Source organism: Ammospiza nelsoni, chromosome 17, assembly GCF_027579445.1.
Source record: "Ammospiza nelsoni isolate bAmmNel1 chromosome 17, bAmmNel1.pri, whole genome shotgun sequence".
In the NCBI taxonomy this organism is placed as follows: Eukaryota; Metazoa; Chordata; class Aves; order Passeriformes; family Passerellidae; genus Ammospiza; species Ammospiza nelsoni.
In genome coordinates, this window is record NC_080649.1 from 1,934,440 (window position 1) to 1,958,380 (window position 23,941).

Below are 23,941 nucleotides of genomic sequence, written 5' to 3' on the forward strand. Positions count from 1 at the left end.
AACTTTAGGTTTGTTGATAAACTAAATTAGACATTGAAAGATGAAAGAAACAATGGGGAAGAAAAACCCCTAAATTACGTAAGAATTAAAAATTAAAAGGGAGGGTTGTACATCAGAGGGAAATCTTTGGTGTCAGGTGTACTGGGGAGTCTGAACTTCTCAAGTACCTCAGAAATGGGGAAAGAAAGAAGGGAAATTGGGATAAAAAGGAGGCTGCGTCCTCCAAAAATTCCATAGACCCCAGGGGAATGCCCCATGGCCTCTCCTTTTATTCGAATAAAATAAAAGGACTCCTGTCTCCTTTTTGGACATAAACCTCTGGTGTTTGTGGATTAATTTTCCTGACAATTGAACCTTCTTGCAATCCAGGTCTAATTTTCAAAGCTCCCTTTGCTTTTGCCAAGCCATCCTGTTATCAAATCTCTGATGTCAACCAGGTCCAACATCCATCCTCTGTCTTGTGTCCCCCAACATCCCAACATCTCCCCCTTTCCTTTCCACCAAAAACACTTTTAATGGCCTTAATAATTAACCATGAACCATTTTTTTTTTTTTACCCTCCTCCTTTTCCTTCTTTTCCGCCTCATCCAGGACATACAACCTGACCTTCCTGCACCCCTACTACCGGCCGGACGAGGCGGAGGAGAACCCCTTCATCTGCTCCTCGCACCGGGAGAACGGCATGCAGAGGTGCTCCAACATCCCCAGCAGGAAGGAGTCCAAGGTGGAGTGCACCCTGAGCATGGAGTCCTACAGCCCCAGCCTGGCCAGCCCCGAGCCCAGCAGGAACTCCTGCATCAACTGGAACCAGTACTACAACATCTGCATGGCCGGGGACGTCAACCCCCACAACGGGGCCATCAATTTTGATAATATTGGATATGCCTGGATTGCTATTTTTCAGGTAGGGTTCTCCCAAAAATGCGATTTTTTCATGGTTTTGTTGGGGTTTTTTGTTGATCTCCCGGTTTTTCCTTGTTTTGGGTTTGTCGCTTTTTGCTCTCGGGAAGGTTTTTGCATTTTGGTGAATGCAGCGAAGTTGGAAGGAATTTGCTCAGCCCTGAGTGAAACTGGAAATCAAGAAATAGGGAATGAATGAATCAGGCAATAAATGGTGCAGGAGAGCATGTGGAGAGAAGAAACTTTTCTTTTTAAATCATTCAAAAAGAGGGAAAATAACTTCTGGAGGCAGAAAAATGCATGGCAAGATCCACCTCTGTAAATCACATAAATCCCAGGGATTTTTGGGAGCAGGGTCTTCGTTGCTGGAGCGTCAGGAAACTGAAAGTGCTGTTGAGGTTTTTAAGCAAGATTTAATTTCATGCTAAAATGAAGGAAGCTGGCATGGCTTAGGCTTGGTTTTATATCCCAGGGTGATCCTGGTGAGCATGAAATGCTGGAAGGGGGAACTATCAGTTCTGGCCAAAATTCCTGAGAGGAAATTCTGCCCCCAGGGAATTTCAGTCTCTTTTGAGGCACTTCAGAAAACACCAAAGTGCTTCTCACTGGGACTGGGGGAGATTTTACAGGTGATAAAACTCTTCGTAAGGGAAGGATTTTCCATGGATTTTCATGTCCAGAGGCTGTGGTTTCGCAGGGCTGCCCAGCTGGAAGATCCCAGTGTTCTTTCCCATTTTAAATGGGCACTTCCTGGTGTTGCAGCATTTCTTTGGCTCTGGCTGGGTGCCCTGGTTGATTCAGTCCCCCTGAAGTGGAGGTGACATCTGTTCCTAGAGCAGAATTCTCCTTTCAGCTTCGTTAATGAGGAATAATTACTCATCCACAGCTCTGTGTTTCGTTTATGGATTTCCTCCCAGTTCCATGGTATCCATGAAGTTCATCACTTCCAGCTTTCACCTAGGGGTTGCAGAGTGGGGAATGTTGGCTCTGAGCACCTTCCCTGCTCCTCAGGAGTTGCCCTTGGGTCACTGTGCTGGTGCCAGAGGCTCAGAACCAAACCCAGAGGGGTTCAGGCAGATCTGAATCCCAATTTTCCCATTGGGATTAGTGAGGAAGAGAGGAGCTGCTGGCTGCTAGTGAGTGCTGGGTAAAGGGCAGAGGGAATTCTCCTTTTCCTGCTCTTTGATGGATCTGAGGGATGTTCCCAAGAGATCCCACCTGGTTCCTTTTCTCAGGGAAAGGACACAGAGAAGGAGCAGGAGCTTCCTCAGAGGGGTCCTGCTGCCTTTTCCCTTCCTGAGCCATTTTCCAGGCTGCAAATCTTCATTCCATTTGATTTCCTCATTCTTAAAAGGCCCAGTTGAATTTCAGGAAGGGCCCCCAACCCCAGGAGAGGTTTCAGGTTTCAGCTGGTTCCTTCGGGCAGCACAATGTCTGGCAGAGGGGGATCTCCTGTCCTCAGATGGTTTTGGCAGCTGCCAGGAGGTCGATGATTTGTTTTATCTCTGCTCAGGCCATCCAAAGGCTCCAGAGGATTTCCAGCCAAAAACTCTTCTCATGTGTTTATTCCTGCTGGAAGTCAGGGCTCGTTTTTAGGAGCTGGGGATGATTTAATTCCAGGTAAAGAGGCAGCAAAGGTGCTGCCTCAACCTGGACGTGGGAAATCATCAGTGCAGGAGGTGAGGTGCTGAATCCAAACAATTGCTGGAAGCAGGGAAGGTTCAGCACATAAATCCATGGGATTGTGCTGGGTAGCACAATGAACAGCTGGAGCTGGGCAGCACCAGCTCAGCAGTGGGATGAGGGCTCTGAGGAGGTGGTGCAGAAAGCCCAGCTGATGGATTTAGGAACTCTGAGCTTCCCTGGGGATCGGGGTTGAGTTACTGGGGTGAGACAGGGCTGGCTGTGCTGAGCCATTTTTCTGCAGCGTAATGAACCCAACCCCTGGCACTGTGCAGGGGTTCTGAGATGGGGAGAGGGCCCTGAGGGCTGGCAGATCTCCAGTGGGAATTGTGGCCAGCTCAGGTGGCTGCTGCACAGAGATCCCTCAGGATTTATCTCAAATGAGCCGGGAACCTTGGGGTGCTCAGCCTGGAAAAGAGGGGCCTGGGGGACCTTCCAGGAGCTGGAAAGGGTCTGGAGTGCCAGGAGAAGGGGGAACAGCTTCCCCTGGCACAGGGCAGGGATGGAGGGGATCAGGGGAAGGAAAGGGAGGGTGGTGAGGCCCTGGCAGAGGTGGTCTCTGTGACCGTGTTCACAGGGGTCTCAGGTTGAGGGAAGAGATGAGGATCTGACTCCGTGTTTCAGAAGGCTTGATTTATTATTTTATTATATATATTACATTAAAACTATACTAAAAGAATAGAAGAAAAGGTTTCATCAGAAGGCTGGCTAAGAGTAGAATGGCAAGAATGATAACAAAGGTTTGTGTCTCCACTCCCTGTCCAAGCCAGCTGGGCTGTCATTGGCCATTAATTACAAACATCTAAGATGGGCCAATCAAAGATCCACCTGTTGCATTTCACAGCAGAATATAACTATTGTTTATATTTTGTTCTTGAAGTTTCTCAGCTTCTCAGGAGGAAAAAAATCCTAAGGAAAGGATTTTTTATGAAAGTTGTCTGCAACAGGTCTCATCCCTGGGAGTGTCCAGGGCCAGGCTGGGATGATGGGAGGGGTCCCTGCCCACAGCACAGATGGGACTGGATGGGATTTCAGGTCCCTTCCAACCCAACCCATTCCAGGATTTCATGATCTGGTGTGGTTTAGGAGCTGTCAGAAGGGAGGGGGATGAAATGAGCCCCCAGGAGGAACTTTCCAAGTGCAGGAAGTGCCCAGGAGTTTCCCAGGGCAGTTTGATGCCGTTCATACCACGAATAAACCAAACCAGAAGCAGAAAAAAAGCAGAAAAGTCTGAAGATTTCCACTCCAGAACATCCAGCAAAGCTGTCCCAAGGATAGGTGAGCACTTTAGGCACCAGAACTAAGATTTTAAAAGATTTCTTTCAGAAGGAGTGGCCCTGAACTTCCCAGAGCCAGGACAGGTGACAGCAGGAAAACAGGGAAATGTGTTGTCCACCTCCCAAGGAGGAGTCAGAGACAGAAGAACCTGGTGCAAATAAGAAAATTAAAAATAATCAAGGGAATGGCTGCATCCCTGAGTGCTGTAAAGGATAATAATTCCTTATGTAATCCTGAAAGTGATTCATGTTTTGCTTCCCCTCATTTGTTGTGCAAGAGGCTAATTCGTGTCTGTATTCGTTACAAAGGCACGTTCTGTGGCAAATTAGGTGAACTAATTAGCTTATTACAGACTAAATGAAAGGAGATGGAACCTAAATTAACTGTGAGGTTTGGCATGATATGAAGATCCCTTTATTGCACATGAATTCCAGCCCCAACAATCGGAGCAGTAATTACAGGTATTGTTGTCACGCAGCAGATGATGAATTACCCACCTCAACAAAGTCCAATTTAATTGGAATTACTGACAGTCCCAGTGCAGCAACCAAAACCTTCCCACCTCCCTGACCTGCAGCCTGGGGGTGGCCAGGCCTGAGTGCAGAAATCCTGATAAAATAAAAAGGGATTGGAGAGCTGAAAGTTTGGCAAGAAGAGATATTTCGGCTGCTTTGCAAAGCAGAGAAGCTTTGAGTGGGTAATTTCTCATAGGATTTGTAGGAAAGCAAGGCCCCTACTCACACTTTACTCCAGGGGTGATGCTTCTGGCAAAAGTTGAAGGAAAAAGCAATCCCAGGCAGATCCAAGAGGGATGGTTTTCCCATTGGCCGCAGCACTGTCCAAAGGTGATGTTAATCCCTTCTCTGCCCCCTCTGCTCCCTCAGTCCCTGCAGATTTTGGGAAAGAGCCAAAACCAGTGGAATTAGGAGGAAGAGGTCTGAGGTTTCCAGCTGTCCCCAAAGTCATTTTGGGGCTGTTTTCAGGAGCTGTCACACTGGGTGCCTGTGTTTTCAGTGTTCATTGAGCAGAGAAATTTGGGATTCGGGAATTTTTTTCCTCCAATGGCTCAGCCTTTAAATTGGAGAGTGTGTCAGCAACGCTTCTCTGTGCTGAATTTGGCAAGAAAAAGAGTTTGGAGCTTTTCATTCCCACTGCTTGGAGATGATGCTTTGTCACTCAACTCGAATCTGTTTTGGATCACCGAAAATATTTCCCTGGAAATGACGGGGTTTGAGCTCTGTTGCTGTTGCTTTTTTTAATTTGGTCAGCCAAATAAACAGCACTTGCTGCATTTGAAGAGCTCTCAGGCTGAATACCCCAGCTAAAAATACCCAGCCCTTTTCAAGCAGCTTGGAGCGTGCTTCCAAGAGGGATTTGTTGCCTTTGGAAAATCTTTGTTTTGAAGGTTGGGAGGAGTTGTGTCGTGTAGGACAGGGCAGAGAGGCCACCCTGATGCCAGGAGTGGTTCCATGACCCGTGGGGGTGCTGGATGGAATTAAAACCTCCTGGAGATGGAGATTGGGCTTCCAAACCTCTGGAGTTTGGGAGAGTTTCATCCAAGCTCAATCATTGATTCTTGTGTTTGGAGTAGGAAGAGGGGTCCTGCAGCAGGACCTGAACCAGAGACCAATTAGGAGAGCAAAATGCTGCTGGTTGTGAGTAACATCAACAATTGATCCAAGGGAATGGCTGTCGCTGTGCCAGGGAGGGTTAGGTTGGATTTTAGGGAAAGGTTCTTGCCCTAGAGGGTGGTGGGGCATTGGAACAACTCGCCAGGGAATGAGCGTGGCCCTGAGGCTGCCAGAGCTCCAGGAGGGTTTGGACACCAACCAAGGGAGGCCCAGGGTGGGGTTGTTGGGGTGTCAGGGTTGAACTCTGCTCCTTCCAGCCCAGGATATTCCATAAATCCATAATTCTCACAGGAAAATCTCACTTTGCTTTGGTTGCCCCAAATCTACTCTGTGACCTTTCCCCTGGGCCAAAGGTGCAGCTCCTTCACCCTCATTTCCCGGCCTCATCCTCCCAGATATGGTTTGGAATCAGTAAATCAGTAAAATCCCCTCAGCTGGAAGCACAGATCTCAGCCTTCCTTTCCCGTTTCCCCTTTCCCCTTTCCCCTTTCCCCTTTCCCTCATGGCAAACCCTTCCTGTCCCAGCTGGGCTCTGCAGAAATCTGGGATTTGTGGGGCTCCCAGGGCTCAGGTGAGCAGTTAAACCCTTCCCTTTGCCAAGGGTCCTTTCACAATCCATGGGGACAGGGATCATCATCAAACTCAGGAATATGGGCTGGGGGGGATTTGTGGGAGCAGCAGCTGAGGGAAATCAGGGAGTGTTTTGCTGTCAGATGAGGGCCTTGCAACAATGATTCGCCTTCCTTTGGAGCCAAACTGAGATTTGGGCTGGTTTTGATCCCAGGGCTACCATTCCATGAGGGTTTGTGTGACAAACAACAGCATCAATGACATGTCTGGCTTCACCCCACACCTCAATTCCCACTTTGCTTCTCAAAATCCACCAAGAGCTGCCAGCACTGCCCAGGCATTGCATTTATGGGACCAGATTTGACAGGTCAGGAGCCCAAGGCAGGGAAAGAAGCACAATTTCCTTTTTTCCCATCATTTAGGGCCACTTTTCAGAGCAAATTCCTGCTCTGCAGGGCTCAATTTATAAAGAAATGACAAGGCCTCGAAGTGAAAGGAAAAGCATCTGTTCAAAGGATGTTTCTCAATGTAATAAACCTGTTTTTCTGGCCACAGAGGTTCCTTAACGAGATGTTTCGGGAGGAAATAATTAAAATGGTGACGTTGGCTTCAAAAATAGGGATTTGATTATCTGCCAAGCTCGCTCTGCCTGTGCAATATTCCCTGGAATATTCACTGGGCAGTGCTTGGGAGCCAAATCCACGTTGCCCAAGAGGGTGAAATTCAGATAAGAGGCTTTCAGAAATGGAAGTTAAAGGCCTTATAAAACTTCCTGAAGCCATCAGAGTAATTAATAACTCTCACAATTTATAGCACTGGATCCCATCTTGATAAGTTTGATGAAAATAAAATATCAGAAAGCCTCATAGCAGGGCCAGGGGAATGAGGAGATAAAAACTAAATGACCCGAAACACTCATGGCCATCCTCAGAGTTGCTGTTGGGTTCAGGATAATTGATTTGGATGCGGATAATTCCCATTTTTTTGTCCCCCAAAGGACTCAATTTAGGCCGAAGGAAAAGCGGCTGAGTGCAAATTAGAAGTGTCAGTCAAGATGAAGTCTTCAAATGTGGCTTTCTCTGGGTTTCCAGAGCATCTCCTGCCTCAGCCAGGCACTGAGCTCAGCTCTAGCAGCTGCAACCCTGGAATCAGAAGGAATTTCTGGTTGCCAGAGCTGCATTTCATCAGGATTTTAATAAGGGAGCGATGCTGATTTTGGGTGCCTGCTCAGAGAGGCTGTCACTCCAAATGAAGTTTGTTCAGGTAATCAGAGCAGGGAAGTCTTGCCACGAGACAGCTCCAGGCTGGAGTTTTGTGTGCCCTGTGCTGGGTTCTGATCATCCCAGGCTCGCTCCACACGGCGCCTTTCCAACCTTCCCTCGACTGATCCGAGGAGCTGGAGGTGGGTTTGGAGCTGCAGCTCTGGCACCAGCCCTTGGTGCTTTCCAGCAGCCAGGAATTCAGCCCTTGACTCGTGGAACTTGGAGTCTGAGCGAGGTTTTCTCCCCCTGGATGGTTCTTTTTGCTCTTTGTTATCTGACACTGGAGCAAAAAAAAAAAACCAAACAAACCCGTCCCGCTCTCTTGGAGTCGGCTGCAGCCAAGAATTTGCAAAGATTTTGGCAGAGCTCAAAGGAAAGAGGGTTTATGATGAAAACTTCTCGACACAATAAAAGAAAATCGTTCAGTGCAAGCTCTGAAGTGACCCCAGAAAAAGCAGTGTAAACCTGCTGCCTCCCTGGGAGCACTGAGGAGGTCTGAGTTAATTGCCAGCAGCTTTAATCTCCATTTCCCTCGTGATTTTCACTCTGGAGTTTTAGATTGACTCTGATTAGCTTGCCTAGAAGATCTGATTCTGTCCCCAATTACTCTCCTATAAATCAGATGAGCCTCTTTATTACAGCTGATGAAATTACTGTGGCATGAGCAGAGCAGGGGGATCAGAATCAGCAAAGACCTAAAAAAATTAAATCTGATTGGGTTTTGTCCACACTCATCCTGCTCCTGTGAGTCAGGTGCTTGGGGAGTGTTCAAGCCAAGCATCACTGAAATCAAAACCTGTCTGTGTGTTCCCCTGAGGGAGTTTTCTGTTAAATTCTTGCAGTGAGGGGAGAGAGAATTGGGCAAAACTGAGAGATTTACTGGTATTAATGGGAGAGAAATGGTTTATCCCAACCCTGGGGAAGGGGTAGAGAACTGGAGGAGCAGGGAAGGAGCTGAGCATCACCCAGGAGCTGAGTGGGGTGAGAGGACAGCCCTGTTCTCCTGGCAAGGCAGAAATCTTTTCCCAGGTACCTCCTGTGCCCCAGGTGAGGAGCAGGAGCAGCACCTCCAGCACCACCCTGCCAATCATCCTAATTGAATCTCCCAGCTCTGGCCCTGCAGCTGCTGATTTTCCTGTGCCTCGCACATCTTTCCCATCAGAGCTGAATTAGGAGCGAGTTCTCACCCTCTTATCTGGCTGATAAATAATTGTGGGTTGTGTTGGTGGGAGCCTTTGAACTGGAGCCTTTGGAGAAGCCCCGTGTGAACAAGCAGGGCTTGAGCAGCCTTTAATTGCTGAGCAGGGATTGCCCAGATTGGGAAGCACCAGGAAGGTGCTCCAGGGCTTTGGGAGACGTCCCTGGAGGGCTTGGAAGGGCAGTGAAGTGGATTAATCAGAGTGGGGATGGAGAGAGGAGAAAGTCCTTTCTCCTCGGTGGAATGAGCAAAGCAGTGCTGGATAAACCTCCCCGAGCTGCTGGGTCTGAGTCCATGGAATCCCACAGGGCTTTGGGCTGCAAAAAAACCCCTCCAGTTTGGACAGGGACCCCTTCCACCCTCCCAGGCTGCTCCAAGCCCATCCAAGCTGGCCTGGAACACTTCCAGGGAGGGTGGGATCAAAGCAGCAAACCTTGTGCAGGTGCCCCAGTTTGGCTTCCAAAACCAGTTAAAGGCTTTAGCTGGGGGTTTATAAATCAGCTCCTGGTGCTCTGGTTCCCATTTCCAGCAGGGCCTTGCTGGAGATGTGCATTTTTCCTTGGATCAGGGAAAGATGACCTCGGGTAGTCCTTGAAACCCAGCAGGGATGAGGCTGGAAGGAGCCCAGCCCTTGCAGGTGCCTGTGCACGTGTTGTTCTGCATTTCCCCAGAGCTTTGGGATTAAAAACCCTGCTGGATGTCTGGGAGCCTCCTCTTTTCCAGGAGATGTTAAAAAAATTAGATTTGCTCCTGGATCCTGGCAGCCCAGGAATGAACCCCCCAACGTGCCAAACGCCAGGACAATCCCCAGAGGTCTCTTTGTCCCTCCTGCATCTCCCCCTGCTTTACAAATGAGCAGTAAATAACACAAATTCTAATTACACCTGGAATATTCAGAGAGCTGGTGGGCATTTTCACCCTCCAGAGGAGGAACAGGGGGTGTTGATTGATTCCTGTGGGAAATGCTGCCTCTCATGCAACAAAAATATCCCTGCAAGGGCTGGTGGGCCTTCAGTGCTGGCTCAGAAGCCCTCAGGTGACTCCTTTTCCTTTCTCTGTGTTTAACAGGTTTAATCCATTGGATTTGAGGATTTCCAGCTAAATCCAAATCCAATGTAGAGGTGCATCCCATATTTTTGGGGTCCTTGGGTTTTTCATCCCTCAGTGGGAATGGCCGGAGAGCCTTCTAAGCATCCAGAGGGAAAGGAGAGAGGGAATAATTCCTGGGAAAGGGGCAGAGATTTGGTGTCACCTCCTGACATGACCCTACAAGGGCTGTGGGAGGCTCAGCTGTGCACAGAGCCCTCACAGACACAGCACCTGCCCCAAAAGGACTTTGTTCTCTGGAAATGTGCTCAGGGAGAGGCAGGAAAGGACAGGAGGTGTTTGATTGCTGGGCTGTTCCTCATGGATGAGCACCCAGGCAGTTTAACCCCTTCCCACCCCATGGGAATAACAGCACCAGGGGGAAAATGGGGATAAAAACCTGCCCTGGGTTGATCCTGGGGTTAATGATGGGTAAAGAATCCTCTGGGGTTTGGTTAAAGCTGTTTGTGGCAGGACAAGGGGCAGTGGATTTAAACTGGCAGAGGGCAGGGTTGGATGGGATTCTGGGGAGAAATTCTTCCCTGAGAGGCTGGGGAGAGGCTGGAATGGAATTCCCAGAGAAGCTGTGGCTGCTGGAAATGTCCAGGCCAGGCTGGATGGGTTTGGAGCAGGCTGGGACAGTGGGAGGTGTCCATAGTAGGGATGGATGGATGGATGGATGGATGGATGGATGGATGGATGGATGGATGGATGGATGGATGGATGGATGGACGGACAGGCTCTGAGGTCTTTTCCAACCTGAAGCATTCTGGAATTCTGGGAAGCCAAGCTTTGCTGAGTGCTGTAATTCTCATAGCAGTAGTGCATCCCTCTGAGCTCTCACATTCCTAAAAACAAAATGTCACCCACTGGAGGTGCTGGGGGTGTCTCCAAAGCTGCCAGTCCATCTCCACAAGGTTCTGGTTTCCAAAGGGCACAACCTCCTCCAGGAAGTGGAAAAGTGAAATATTGAAGGCAGGAGGGGAAGGTAGCACCGAGATTTCAGGCAGGACATGGGATGGAGGTGTTTAAAAGTGATTTTGTGACTGGCCAGTCCTTCCTGCTGGCTGATGAGCGAGGGTGGGATGTGGAGGAGCAGCTGGTGGATGTGAGGAGGAGCAGCAGAGGTGTCAGACCTGATCCCCACGAGCCTTTAACAGCCCTGACACGGGGAACAGCTGCAGGGACAAATTTCACAAATTATCTCCTCCTTGGCAGATGAGCTTGGTTGGTTTTAGGTGTGCTGCCTCCTCACTCGGTGGGGGTGAACCTCCACGAGAAGAAGGTCAGAAAATTGCTGGGAAAACATCAGCATTTTGAATTGAGGGTGAGAAATCCCAAAGAGGCAGCAGCCCCGAGCTGCTCTCTGGGTTCTGATGGTTGTGTGAATGTGTGGTTGTGTCCTGAAGATCCTTATCCAGGAGTTTCCTTCTGTTCCTCTAGCAAAAAAACCCCAGGGAATTCATGGATTCATGCCTGAGTTCCCTGCAAGGTTTATTCACTGTTTCAGGGCTTATGGACCAGCTTTTGGGGACACACCAGGCAGAAAATCCCCTCCACCCCATCCCCTCCACCCCTTCTCTTCCCTCAGCAATTCCTTCCCTGCAAATGTGATTTAAATCAGGGATGATGCCTGAAATTGTGGGGTTGAAATCAGGGATGATGGCACTGAAATTGTGGGGTTTGAATCAGGGATGATGGCACTGAAATTGTGGGGTTTGAATCAGGGATGATGGCACTGAAATTGTGGGGTTTGAATCAGGGATGATGGCACTGAAATTGTGGGGTTTGAACCAGGGATGATGGCACTGAAATTGTGGGGTTTATGTCAGGGATGGTGCCACTGAAATTGTGGGGTTTCCCAAGTTCCCCCAGGCTCAGGTGGGGTGATGGGGGATGTCCCTGGGAGTGGGTTCAGACAGGAGCTTGGATTCTGATGGAAATTGCAGTTCCAGGGTGGAATTTCAGCTCTAGTAGCAAGCCAGCACTGAAAGTTTGGGGTATTTTATCTAAATAAAAAGTGTAAATTACGTGGCAGAGCTCCCTTTGCTGTGCACACAGCCTGGGTGGTGTTAATTAAACCCTCAGCTGCTTTTTTTAGTGGAAGGAAGGCTGAGAAAACGAGCCTTAAATCAAGTCTACATTTAATTAAAGCCTCTCTTCCATTCAGATGCTCTCCCACTATGATAGTGGTGGTGCACTTGGAATGCTGAGCCAGGAGGAATCAACAAGGAAATTGGGTTTGCAGACACAAAATCAAGTTTAAAATGTGGGAATTTTCTGGGTTACGTTACAAAACCAGCAGTTTGAGGTAAAACTCCAGATCTCTGCAGGGAAAGGAGGTTTTGTTTTTGGGATTTTAATCCCTCCTTGGAATTTCTTTGCCTCAGAACCAGTGTTTCAGGTGGTTTATTTGAATGTTTCATGGTTTCAATTGTACCAGATTCCTGTAGGAACCTCGGGCCAGCCCTTTGTCCCCATTCCTTCTCTCTCAAACAAACTTGGGATGGATCCCAAGAGTTTCTGTGGAGGGATGGGTAGCTGGCCCTGTGGGAATATGGATATTTAACAACTTTTGGGGTGACTTTTGTCCTCACACTCTTTTTCTCTGTCTCACTGCAGGTGATAACCCTGGAAGGATGGGTGGACATCATGTATTACGTGATGGATGCACACTCTTTTTACAATTTTATATATTTTATATTGCTTATCATAGTAAGTATGACTTGGCAGATTCTCTTATTCCTTTCCCTTGGGGGGTGAAGTTGTTCCCTGTTTTTTTCCACAGGGAAGAACCAGGCAGAATTCAGGATTCGGGACTTTCCCTCCCTCTTGCCTTTCCACTCTTGGTCTTGTCATCTGGATGTGTCTGTGCCCAAAAATCCAGATTTTTCCTCCTCAGTGTGCCAGAGGGAGCCTCATTTCTTTGGAGAGCCCTCAAACCTTTGAATTTCACCTGGAACCCTTTAAATAATAATAATTCTCATAGCAGCAGTGCACCTCTCTGAGCTCTCACATTCCTAAAACACAAAATGTCACCCACTGGAGGTGCTGGGGGTTGTCTCCAGGAGCTGCCAGTCCATCTCCACAAAGTTCTGGTTTTCCAAAGCTGCCAGTCCATCTCCACAAGGTTCTGGTTTCCAAAGGGCACAACCTCCTCCAGGAAGTGTAAAATTGAAATATTTAAGGCAGGAATGGAAGGTAGCACAAAGATTTCAGGCAGGACATGGGATGGAGGTGTTTAAAAGTGATTTTGTGACTGGCCAGTCCTTCCAGGTGACCCTGTCTTTGTCAGGGTGGGTTTGGAGGCCTTGGGAATCCCAACCAGTTCCCAGCAGCAGTGGAAACCTGGATGAGAGCAGGGTGAGAGTGCCCTGGAGAAGTCAGGGGTTCCTGAGCTGGAGCAATGGGCCATGAACAGAGATTCATGCTCCACTCCACTGAGCTGTTCTCTCCAAGTGGATCCATGTGGAAAAGGCAGAAGGTGACTCCTGCCCAAGTCACCTGGAGCTGGGAAAGGCACCTCTGCTGCTTCTGTGGCTGCATCCAGGCTGATATAGCAGCACCACAAACCATCTCCACACAGCTCCCCTGAGCGTTCCCCAGACAATTCCAGGTTCAATCCATCCCTGCCCTGAAGTCACTCCCTTTTCACCCCTCAGGGCACCAATTCTCTGCTGGACGTTTCCCTCTGGCTGATTTAGGAACCAGAGTGGTGAGAAATACTTTGTGGGCTCCACAGCTGAGGGGAGGATGCAGCTTTAGGTCACATCTTGTCCTTGGGACTTGATTTTGAGAACTTGGTGTCCCCCAAGAGCAGATCAGCTCACCCAGGGACTGAATCAGCCCCTCTGGAGCACTGAGTGTCCTGGAGGTGCTTTTCTGGATCAGGGAGCCACAGGAGCACAAGATCACAGATCCTTGGGTCCTGACTGTACCCCCAAAATGATTTCACCCCACTCTTCTGGGGTGTGAAATGATTGAAGAAGAGAAGAGGATGTTTCAAACCAGCACCAACTGGACTTGAAATCATCTTTCCCTGCTGGCTGGCCAAATTTCAGGAAAAAGTTGTTCACTGTAAGTGACTGGGCCCTGGAATGTTCTGCCCAGGCAGGGGCTGGAGTCACCATCCTGGATGTGTTTAAAAGACCAGGAGGGGAAAATGTGGCACTCAGGGCCATGGTTTGGTTGATGGGGAGGTGTTGGGTCATAGGCTTGACTCGATGATCCCAAAGGTCTTTTCCAAGACCTTTGAGAATTCCAAGACCTTAGTGAATGACCAAAGCAACGTTGTGCTGGGCACTGTGTGTGTTTCCTACACTTGTGTTAGCAAATGTCTGCTTGGAGGACAGGAGAGTGGAGCTAAAATCATTGATCATGCTTCAGAGCAGTTTAGCAGCTAAGGCACACGTTGGCAGCACATTTGGCAAGCAGCCCCTGGGATTTGGCACGTTTGGAAATCCCAGGATTGCCAAGAACCACGTATGGTGGTGAGGAGCTTCCCTCACTCCATGCCACCCCTGCTTCTCAGGGCTTCTGCTGCTCAGCGTGATCCTGAGATAAGTTTGAAAGTCTCTTTTCCCAGGGCAGTGGTCAAAGAAGGAGTCAGAACTCTTCAGTTCTCGGTCTCAAGGTTGTTTATTGTTTCTTATCTATAAAATTCTTTCTCCTGTCCAGCCGAGGTCCGCTCAGCAGGACAAACAGAGGCACTCTGGCCACCCCTGGGGGGTTGTTATCTTTTTATACTAAAAAAGTTTTATCTTTTTATACTAAAAACTACATGTACAATATTTACAATTACTTTCCAATACCTATCACCTATGTTAGACAGTGAGCTTCTACTCTAAACCAATCCAAAAGTGCCAACATCACAGAAGAAGATGGAGGCCAAGAAGAAGAAGGAGAAAGGCTGGGCATGCCCAGATTCCTCCATCTTGTCCCCTGAACCCCCATTCTAAAAACCCCAAAAAATCTATTTTTCCACCTCGTGACAAACTAATTATTATTCTCCTTATACTTTTGTGGCTTGCAGATCCTCATGTAAGGTTGGTAACTTTTTCCATGCGTCATAATCAAAGTCACAGGTGCCTTGCTCTGTGCCAGGGTCTCTGAGCCCCCTGTCAGGGTCCTGGCAATCCAGGACAGCCTGAATTCCAACACCTGCTGACTCCTTGCCCTGTTCTCCCCACAGGTTGGCTCCTTCTTCATGATCAACCTGTGCCTGGTGGTGATTGCCACCCAATTCTCAGAGACCAAGCAGCGGGAGAACCAGCTGATGCAGGAGCAGCGGGCGCGCTACCTGTCCAATGACAGCACCATCGCCAGCTTCTCAGAGCCAGGGAGCTGCTACGAGGAACTGCTCAAGTACATCTGCCACATCTTCAGGAAGGTGAAGAGAAGAACCATCCGCCTCTACAACAACTGGCAGAGCAAACGCCGGAAAAAAGTCAACCCCAACAGCGGCGGCGGCGGTGGGCAGAGCCAGCGGAGCAGGAGGAGAATCACTTCCATCCACCACCTGATCCACCACCACCACCACCATCACCACCACCACTACCACATCAGCAACGGGAGCCCGCGGGGGCCTCGTGCCAACCCCGAGCTCTGCGAGCTGGAGCTGCAGGTGATGAAGCCGGGCCGGCAGCTGATGCTGCCGCCGCCCGCCTCGCCCAGGCCGCAGGGCCCCGCCGGCGCCGTGCACAGCATCTACCACGCCGACTGCCACGTGGAGGGGCCTCCCGGGGGCTGCAGGGCCGCCAGCAGCCCCGTGGGCACCAAACTGGCCGGGCTGGGCAGCCAGGGCAGCATGAACTACCCCACCATCCTGCCCTCGCCCGGCGGCAGGGCCGGCGTGGCGGCCTTGCCCAAAGGGAAGAAGAACGGGAATTCTCCGGCGGCCGTGGGGAACAGCCCCGGGAGTCTGGGCCTGGATTCGTATGGGAAGCTACAGCAGCTGGTGGGAGAGCATGGTAAGGGCAACAGAGCTGGGGTTTGTCTGGGAGAAGGGCAAATGGCTCCGGAGTTGAGGTTTTAGTGTGTGGTGCTGAGGGTTGGGACGGTTGGGAGTGTGCTGTGGGACAGGTAAATCCTTGGATTTGCCGTCATGGATGGTGGAGGCCTCTTTGCTGTGCTTACAACATCAGGGTTTGAGCTCTCGTGTGCTTTGTGATATCCTGGAGGTGCTCCCACTCTTCCCACCCAATCCCAGAGCTCTGCAGCCCCTGGGATTACAGCTCCAGTGGATGCTGGAGCTCCAGCAGAGAACCCCCAGGGGTTCTTGAAAAGGATGAGCAGGTGGAATCTGCAGGAGAAGCATAAGATAAAGCAAACTGAGACGTTTAAAACAGGCAGGCACTGAAAGAACTCGAACCAGACACGTCCAGTTCTGCTCTGCTGGGCCCTGGAGCCTCTGAATCTCTTTTTGGCAAGGAGGAGCCACAGTTTCAGTGCTCAGAGGACGTGTGGAGGGCAGGACAGGAGCAGAGCTGCGCATCTCAGGCTTTCCCTGTGTGCAGAAGAAACGTGGAACTGAGTTTTGCTGCAGATTTGGGGCTCCATTCAGGCTGGGGAGGATTTTGGGGAACTGTTCAGTGCCTCTGTCCCATCCTCTCTGCACAGATGGAGCCACCCCAGCACAGCCAGGGAGGTTTTATCTCCCCTCACATATAAATCACCCACTGGAGCAGTGATTACACGCAATACTTGGATTTCTATTTTATAAAATGTTTTTCCAGTCCTCGTGGCTGGAGCTAAAAGCTGCAAAATACTCTTAAGCCTTCCAACAGTGAAAAGTCACAAAGATCCAGCTTCTATTTTTTAATCTCTTTAAGCCAAACTCGTAATTTGGTTTTTTCAATGCCTGTGTTTTCCAAAACTGTTTATTTGCGTCTGCATGGACACAAATATTTACCCTGGCGATGGATGTGCTGAAAAAATACCAAGCCTGGCTTTGAGGGGGGTCACAGGAAAGCTTGCTTGACAGAGGGTTCGGGAGGCTTGCCTTTGTTAATTTTGTTGTTTTTAAGGACCACACAAAAGGGTAAAAGTGGATTGTTTATAGAAACTGCCTCGGGCAGACGCTTCCGAACGCTCGGGAGCTTGGCACGGGGGGGCAAGGTTACTGCCAACAGTTCTGTTGTTCAGCAAGGACTTTTTATAAATCACTGCTTCATCCTTAGCTGTGCCAATTAGTGAAGGTTTTTAGGAGAATGCATTTTTACCTTGAAATAAAAACCCAGGCTCTGCAGAAGGCTGGAATTGGGAAAGAAAGGAGCAGGAGAGCTGTTGAAGTCAGAGTTTGGATCCTCCTGCTTGCTGCTGGGGTCCTTTTTAGGAGAAGAAAGGCCCAAATCTCAGTCCCAACTGTGACATCCCCGAGCCAACTCGGTGATTTAGGAGATTTTCCCGCAGCCTGGGGTGGTTCTTTGAAAGCTGGGATTAGATTGAGTTGTCATTAATAATGCAATTACAGTGCCCTCTTTCCACAGAGGGATTTCAGCCCAGAGGATGCCAAAATGCTTTAAACAAATCTCCTGGAATTGTTTTGTCTCTTCCAGAAGTGTGCTCACAGCTGGGAAGGGCTGGAAGGTGGGAAGAGGCTGCTCATCCATCCCCTGAGGGAAACAGGCTGGGGAGGGATTGGGGCAGACCTGGAGACCCTGTGAGTGCCCATGGATCCTCCCTTCCATGGATCTGCCTCTTTCCAGGCCCTTCTTTCCACTCAGCCACTCCTGCAGGGCTGGGTCGGGGTCAGTTCTGCACCAGGAGTGATGGATGTGACTTCCAGGGGTGCTGGATGTGACTTCCAAGCTTTGGGATGATCTGGAACTCTGGAACTCTGCCAGGCACAGCCCTCAATTCCCATTTCTCCATCCCTAAAAATCAGCAAAGGAGCCACGAGCAAGAATCCCAAGCTCTCCCAACCCTCCCTCAGCCTTTTTGGGGGAAACAAAGAGCCTTTAATTGTCTCTCTTTTTTCCCAAGCCAACAAGCAGAGCGTGTTCAGTACAAGACTAGTGCAGGGAGAGCACAGAAGTGCTAATTGAGAGCTTTAAGGAGCATTAACAGCCCGGGCTCTCCCAGCCCCAGCTGGAGGCCAGGTTGGTGTCTGCTAGGAAGGATGCAGTGGTGGGAGAGAGCATTCTCCTGCCTCTTTTGTTGTGGATTTGAAGAGCTCCGAGTACAGCCTGTTCCCCGTGTTCCCGTGCCCTGCAATGCTGGAGGTTATTTTAGCAGGCAGCCAAGGAGACTCTGGTATTTTGAAGACATCTGCGGCGCCAGGGCTTTTCATATCGTTTTTAACACTTTGATAGCATTAAAAGCCATCTGGCAAACCCCCTCCCTGTGCTGCTCCTGGGGCTGGGCTGAGCCTTCTCCCCCCTTGGCTCAGTCCTGAGCAGGAGCACCGTGCAAGGGGCAAAACATTCCCGATCCTGGCTGTGGCCGTGACGCAATGCCCAGGAGCCAGGCACGTCCTCCAAGGCCCTTCTGAAGGCCACTGGTACCCATGTGACATTCAGGCAAGGAAAATGTGTTTTGACTCTTGCCACATCCTGGTTTTCCAGCGAAGGGATGCGTTGGCTTGGTTCGGAGCTGGGGCTGGAATCAGCATTCCTGCTGGGTGAGCTCCAAGCTCCAGGGCTCAGAGCCAGGAGCAGCCACTGCTTCCAAACTGATCCAAGTGGTCGCCATCCCACCTCCACATGGATATGGCACTTATGGATATGGTTTAATTGACTTAGAGGTCTTTTCCATGGTTCTGGGAGAGGGGAAAATTGTCCCTTTGCCTCATGTCCCTGAATCTCAAGGAATCGATGCTTAAACGGAATTCTGTGGGAAGCATCCTGTGCTCATGCCATTAATATCTGGTTGCTAAATATAAGGAGACTGAGAATAAGGTTCCTAAATATGAGGAAATTTAAGGACTGGATTCCTAAATATGAGGAAATAAAATCTGGGTGCTGTTCCATCAAATCATCCCAGTTACTCTTGTCCCTGTCCTTCTATTCCCTGGCACCAGGACAGCCAGCATTTCTCCTCACACCACAAAAAACATGTGTTTGATTTTAAATCCCCCTGAAGGCTCAGCCCTGTGCCTCAGGCAGCGAATCCACCTGAGCTTTATTAAAGGCTGAAGGAGACGGAGGGGACTCGGTGACTCTCCGAGCTGTGATCCCAGCAGCCACCTTTGGTCCCTTCTCCCTCTCCCTCCTCATTAGGAGCTAAATGGCAGTGGTGGCTAAATTGGGTGGAACAGCTTGATAGCGCTCAGAGATCGTTAATGATGGGAGCTGCCCAGGGATAATCAGGAATAATGGAAAGGGAGGGATGGCACTGTCACTCTTCCCTCAGCCCAGGACACAAAATGAAGGCCACGCTCCGTGGAGAGCCCATAGAGGGGGTAGAGGGTGGGAAAAGGGACCAGGAGGGGAAAATGAGGCAACCACCAGAGCTGCCTGGGAGGAGCAGCTGTGGTGGCTCAGCCTGGAGAAAAGGAAGCTTGGGGAGACCTTCTGGCTCTGCACAACTCCCTGACAAGAGGGGACAGCCAGGGGGATCAGGCTGTGCTGCCAGGGAACAACAGGACAAGAAGGAATAACCTCTTGTGTGGCTCGCAGTGGCTCTTGGTGGCTCCCAGTGTGTACTGGCTCTCAGTGGCTGTTGGTACATGGTGGCTCTTGGTGGCTCTTGATTGCCCATGGTGGCTTTTGGTGGCGTCACCACGATAGCTGTCAGTAGTGTCTTGCAGAGGCTCATGGCCCACGGTGGCTCTTGGTATCTGGTTGCTCTCAGTGGTGTCTCGTGGTGGTGGCTCTCAGTGCATGGTGGCTCTTGGTGGTGTCTCTCAGTGCATGGTGACTTTTGGTGGTCCATGGTGGCTCTTGGTGGTGTCTCATGGTGGCTCTCAGTGGTGGCTCTCAGTGTCTGGTGGCCCTCAGCAGTGTCTCATCGTGGCTCTCAGTGCATGTTGGCTTTCAGTGGTGCCTTATGGTGGCCCTTGGTGCATGATGGTTCTCAGTGGTGTCTCTGTGTCTGGTGGCTCTCAGCAGTCCCACAGTGGCTCTCAGTGTCTGGTAGCTCTCAGCAGTGTCTCATGGTGGCTCTCAGTTCATGGTGGCTTTCAGTGGTGACTCTCAGTGGTGTCTCTCAGTGTCTGGTGTCTCTCAGCTCTCTGGTGGTCTCATGGTGGCAATCAGTGGTGTCTCTCAGTGGTGTCTCTCGGTGTCTCACGGTGCCCTTGCCCCACAGGTCTCCGCCGGACGCCCAGCCGGCTGTCGGGGCTGAGCGCGGCCGGGGCCCTGCCCAGCACTGGTGGCCCCGGGCTGAGCTGCGAGCTGCAGGACTGTCCCTTCTGTGCCAGCCTCCTGGACGACCCCGAGTTCGCCCTCAGCGACTCTGACAGCAACGGCGACTCCGACAGCAACGGCGTCTACGAGTTCACGCAGGACCTGCGCCACGGCGACCACCGCGACCAGCTCCAGCAGCAGCGCGGCAGGAGGAGGAGGAAGAAGAAGAAGGCCAAGGAAAGGAACAAGGTGGTGAAGCTCTGGAAGGCGTTCGGCACCAAACTCAAGAGGATCGTGGAGAGCAAGTACTTCAACCGCGGGATCATGATCGCCATCCTCATCAACACCCTCAGCATGGGCATCGAGTACCACGAGCAGGTGAGTGACCCCTCAGGGTTCGGGCTTTGGAGTTTGGCTGCTCCTGCAAGGGTGGCTTGGGGTGGCTCTAAAGCAATGTCAGGAGGAACAATGATTTTCGTGGTTGGAAACGGGGCTGAAGATGATCCCGTGAGGAGCAGGAGAAGCCTTTGGGGTGTAGGACACTTGGAAGTGCTGCTGGGGTGTGCAGAGCTGAAATGTGTGTGGTGGATGTGTCTGCTCAGAGCCTGGCTGCTCGTTGGCTGGGAATTATTCATACAAGTAGGAATTTTTGTGGTGGAAATACCTTTGGTCTGATGGTTGTGCTGGAGATAACCCAGGCAGAAATTTCTTCTTTGATCTGGAGCTTCAAATAAGACTTAAACTATCAGGCAATACTAAAAGCAACAAAGATAAAGAAATTAGGGTGTCCCTGAAGGCTCCAAAGCCTTTAATTTGCTCTCACAGGGTGTGAGTAGGACTTCATTGAAGTGTTTAGAGGAATGGTGCCGTTCTTCCCAGTGCTGGGATGGCAGGAAGCAGAGCTGGAGCTGAGGACAGCTGGGACTGGAGGGGCTGTGCGATGGGACAGGGAGCTGAGACAGGAGAGCATCTCCACTTGCTCACCCTGGCAAAGTTCTGTTCTTCTGGGCTTTCCTATCTTGGAATAATTGGGGATTTTCCGCTCTTTTGTCGAGGCATGCTTGGGAATTTCTCATGTCACCTGAACTCTGTGTCAGGTGCAGGAAACGCATCCCAACGAGACCAGGTCTGTTTTTCTGGGATCAAAGGCATCCAGTGCTTCCCCAAAACCTTCCCTGCAGGGTCACGACCAGGTCAGGGTTATTTTTAAAGCTGCTCCTCCTCTCTTGCATGGCCTGTCTGTTTGGGAATGAGGAGGAAAGGCAGAGCAGCATAATCCACCCAAAGGCAGGACAAGAGAGAGGCTCTGCAGCTCCTTCTCCATCATTTCCCAGGATTAAGCACTGCTCAGGACCATGACAAAAAACCCTCTGGAGTGCTGCTACTTCATTTTCTCTCCACTCCTGTGCTTTAACCTCCCCTATTTTAGGCTAAGACTTATTTTCTTTCCAAAACAAAAAAACCTCAGGACTCAGCTAAAACAACCTCAACCGTGCAACGACAAATCAGAATTACAGGAAAGTGTCCAAATCCAGCAGAGATTGAGCTGTCCCTGTCAGCTCCCTGTTGAATCCTGCTTCGTTGTTCCACAAGAAGTTCTAAAATTGGGAAATACACCTTGTCAGTGGCTTCTGAATAGGCCATTCATCCCTCATTTCTGCATGGATACTCTTTTGTCAGGCGGATACAGCTTTGTCAGCCCTTGGATTTTGCCGTGATGGGAGCTTGGGGAAAACCTGAGGCAGGCAGCAGGAGAAAATCCAGGATCACATGGAGTGTGTCCCCAATCAGTCCCATAAAAGCGAACTGGGATAATTACAGCCTTGCTGCTAACAAAGGAGAGCTGTAGCTGGCTGGCTTTTATTGGATTTTACCTTGTAAAAGCTTGGCTTTAGGGCATCTCAAAGCCAATGGCAATAAAGATTCCGAAGCTTTTTGGCTGTGGAGTGGCAGATTGCTGCCAGCTCTGCTCACAGGCACTGCCCAATAAAAAGGGAGGAAAATGGAAGTGAAACCTGGAAAAGTTCTCCCCCCACGTGCCTGGGACACTGGGATAATGAGGCGTGGAGTGTCAGAGCCCAGCTTGGTGTCACCTCACCACCCAGCGGTGTCCCAGCGGCTGAGGGACTGCCCAAATCCAACAGGAAACTGCTCTGGATTTTGGCACAAAACTCTGTGGCTTCTGTGGGCAAAGTGGGAGGGATTTGGGAGCCCCCCTCGTGTGAGAATTGGCTGCAAGGCTCAAAGTGGGGCTGGTTGGTGTGGAGAGCAGGAGGAGGTGTCTGAAGTGCCCCAGAGGCAGAGCTGCGTGTTGGGGTGGAGGGAGGGGGAATGGCTCCTTTGGGGCCGTGAGCCTGACAGGAGCAGCAGTGGGATCACAGCTTGCTGGGTGCTGCCCAGCATCTGCCCCCAGAGTGTTCCAGGTGGGAAGTTCTGAGCCTCTCTAGGCTGTAACCAGGTGTGGGTGTTGTTGTTGTCTTCTCCATCCTGCCAAATGCAGAGGCCATTCCCCAAGTTAAAAGGATTTAGGAGCTGCTCTGTAGCTCTCCTCTTTTCCTTGCTGTTCCATGTTACTCCAAGAGCAGTTTTTAGGGAATCCAGGGGAGCCTGTGCTCTGCTGGTGACAGTATTGGAAAGGCTCTGCTGGACACAACCACAGAATCCTGGAATGGTTGTAATTTTAAAGTTCATCCACTTTGCCAAGGGCAGGGACACCTTCCACTCTCCCAGGTTGTTCCCTGTCCAACTTGGCCTTGGACACATCCAGGGATGGGACATCCACAGCTTCTCTAGGAAACCTATCCCACCAACTCTTCCCAACATTTCTGCAGAATGAAACAGCTTCAGCAGCTTCTCTGCTCTTGACTTTCACCACTTTTTTTAGGCCATTGTCTGGTGGGATCAAACTGCAAACAAACCAGAGCAGCAGCCCCAGGGAAACCCATCCCAAACCTCAGTGTCCATAGGGAAATGCCCAATCCCTTTTATACAATTTACTCATGGTTTTTTGCTTTTTTTCCCCCAAACTTCTCCGCAGTCCCCAGTGGCTTTGCAGGTAGAGGGACACAGAAAATCGATTTTTATTGAGCCAAAGCCTCAGTGCTGTGTGTGTGGGGAGGGTGAGGGGAGATGGAACAGAGCAGGCTGGTCCTGCTGTTCCTCCTCTCATCCTGGGACGCGGCCGAGCTCTGCAGAGAAGTCTCACGGAGCCCTCTTGAGGCAGTGGAGCATCATTGTCCAGCTCTGCTGGATGAGAGAATCCTGGCTGGAAGGTGCCAGGCTGGAGGCAAAACCCACCGGGCTCCCGGGACTTCTTTGATTTTGGAATCACAGAACATCCTGAGTCAGGAGGGAGCCACAGGGACCCTCCAGCCCTGCAGAGACACCCCCAAATCCCACTCTGGGCATCCCTGGAGTGGTGTCCAAACCTTCCTGGAGCTCTGGCAGCCTCAGGGCTGTGCCCATTCCCTGGGGAGCCTGGACAGTGCCCAGCAACCTTTCCCTAAAATCCAACCTGACCCTCCTGTGGGACAGCTCCATCCCATTCCCTGGATCCTGTCAGAGGGAGCAGAGTCAGGAGGAGCTGGGGCTGTACTGCCACAGCCTCGGGTGCTGCTTCCAGACAAAGAGAGCCCTGGCCTCACCCAAGGCCCCTCAGGACCTCAGTCTGTGTTTTTATGGGAATGTGAGATTCCCACCAGTCTGCTCACCTGGCTGCTCCTGGTAAATGGCACCACCCCCTTTAGAGCACAGAGCTTGGGTGAGTCATGGAGCCATGGAATGGTTTGGGTTGGAAGGGACTTGAAACATCATCATCATCATCATCTCATTCCTCCTCACCATGGCAGGGACACCTTCCACCATCCCAGGGTGCTCCAAACCCCATCCAGCTTGGCCTTGGGCACTGCCGGGGATCCAGGGGCAGCCACAGCTGCTCTGGGAATCCATGCCAGGGCCTCTCCAGGGGAGAATCTCTCCCTAACACATATTCCAAGCATTGTTCCAAACCCTCCAGGGGATCCTGTCCCGTGACAGCTCAGGGGAAGG

At 50.6% G+C, this 23,941-nt stretch overlaps 1 protein-coding gene across 1 annotated transcript in view; it reads left to right on the forward strand.

Moving 5' to 3' along the window:
* CACNA1H (calcium voltage-gated channel subunit alpha1 H) overlaps positions 1-23,941 on the forward strand; it is a 149,695-nt gene that overhangs the window by 58,322 nt on the left and 67,432 nt on the right. The window contains exons 6-9 of the mRNA XM_059484127.1: positions 592-904; positions 12,231-12,323; positions 14,800-15,577; positions 19,857-20,272. Coding sequence (XP_059340110.1) covers positions 592-904; positions 12,231-12,323; positions 14,800-15,577; positions 19,857-20,272 — 1,600 coding nt within the window. The remainder of the gene's footprint in view (positions 1-591; positions 905-12,230; positions 12,324-14,799; positions 15,578-19,856; positions 20,273-23,941) is intronic.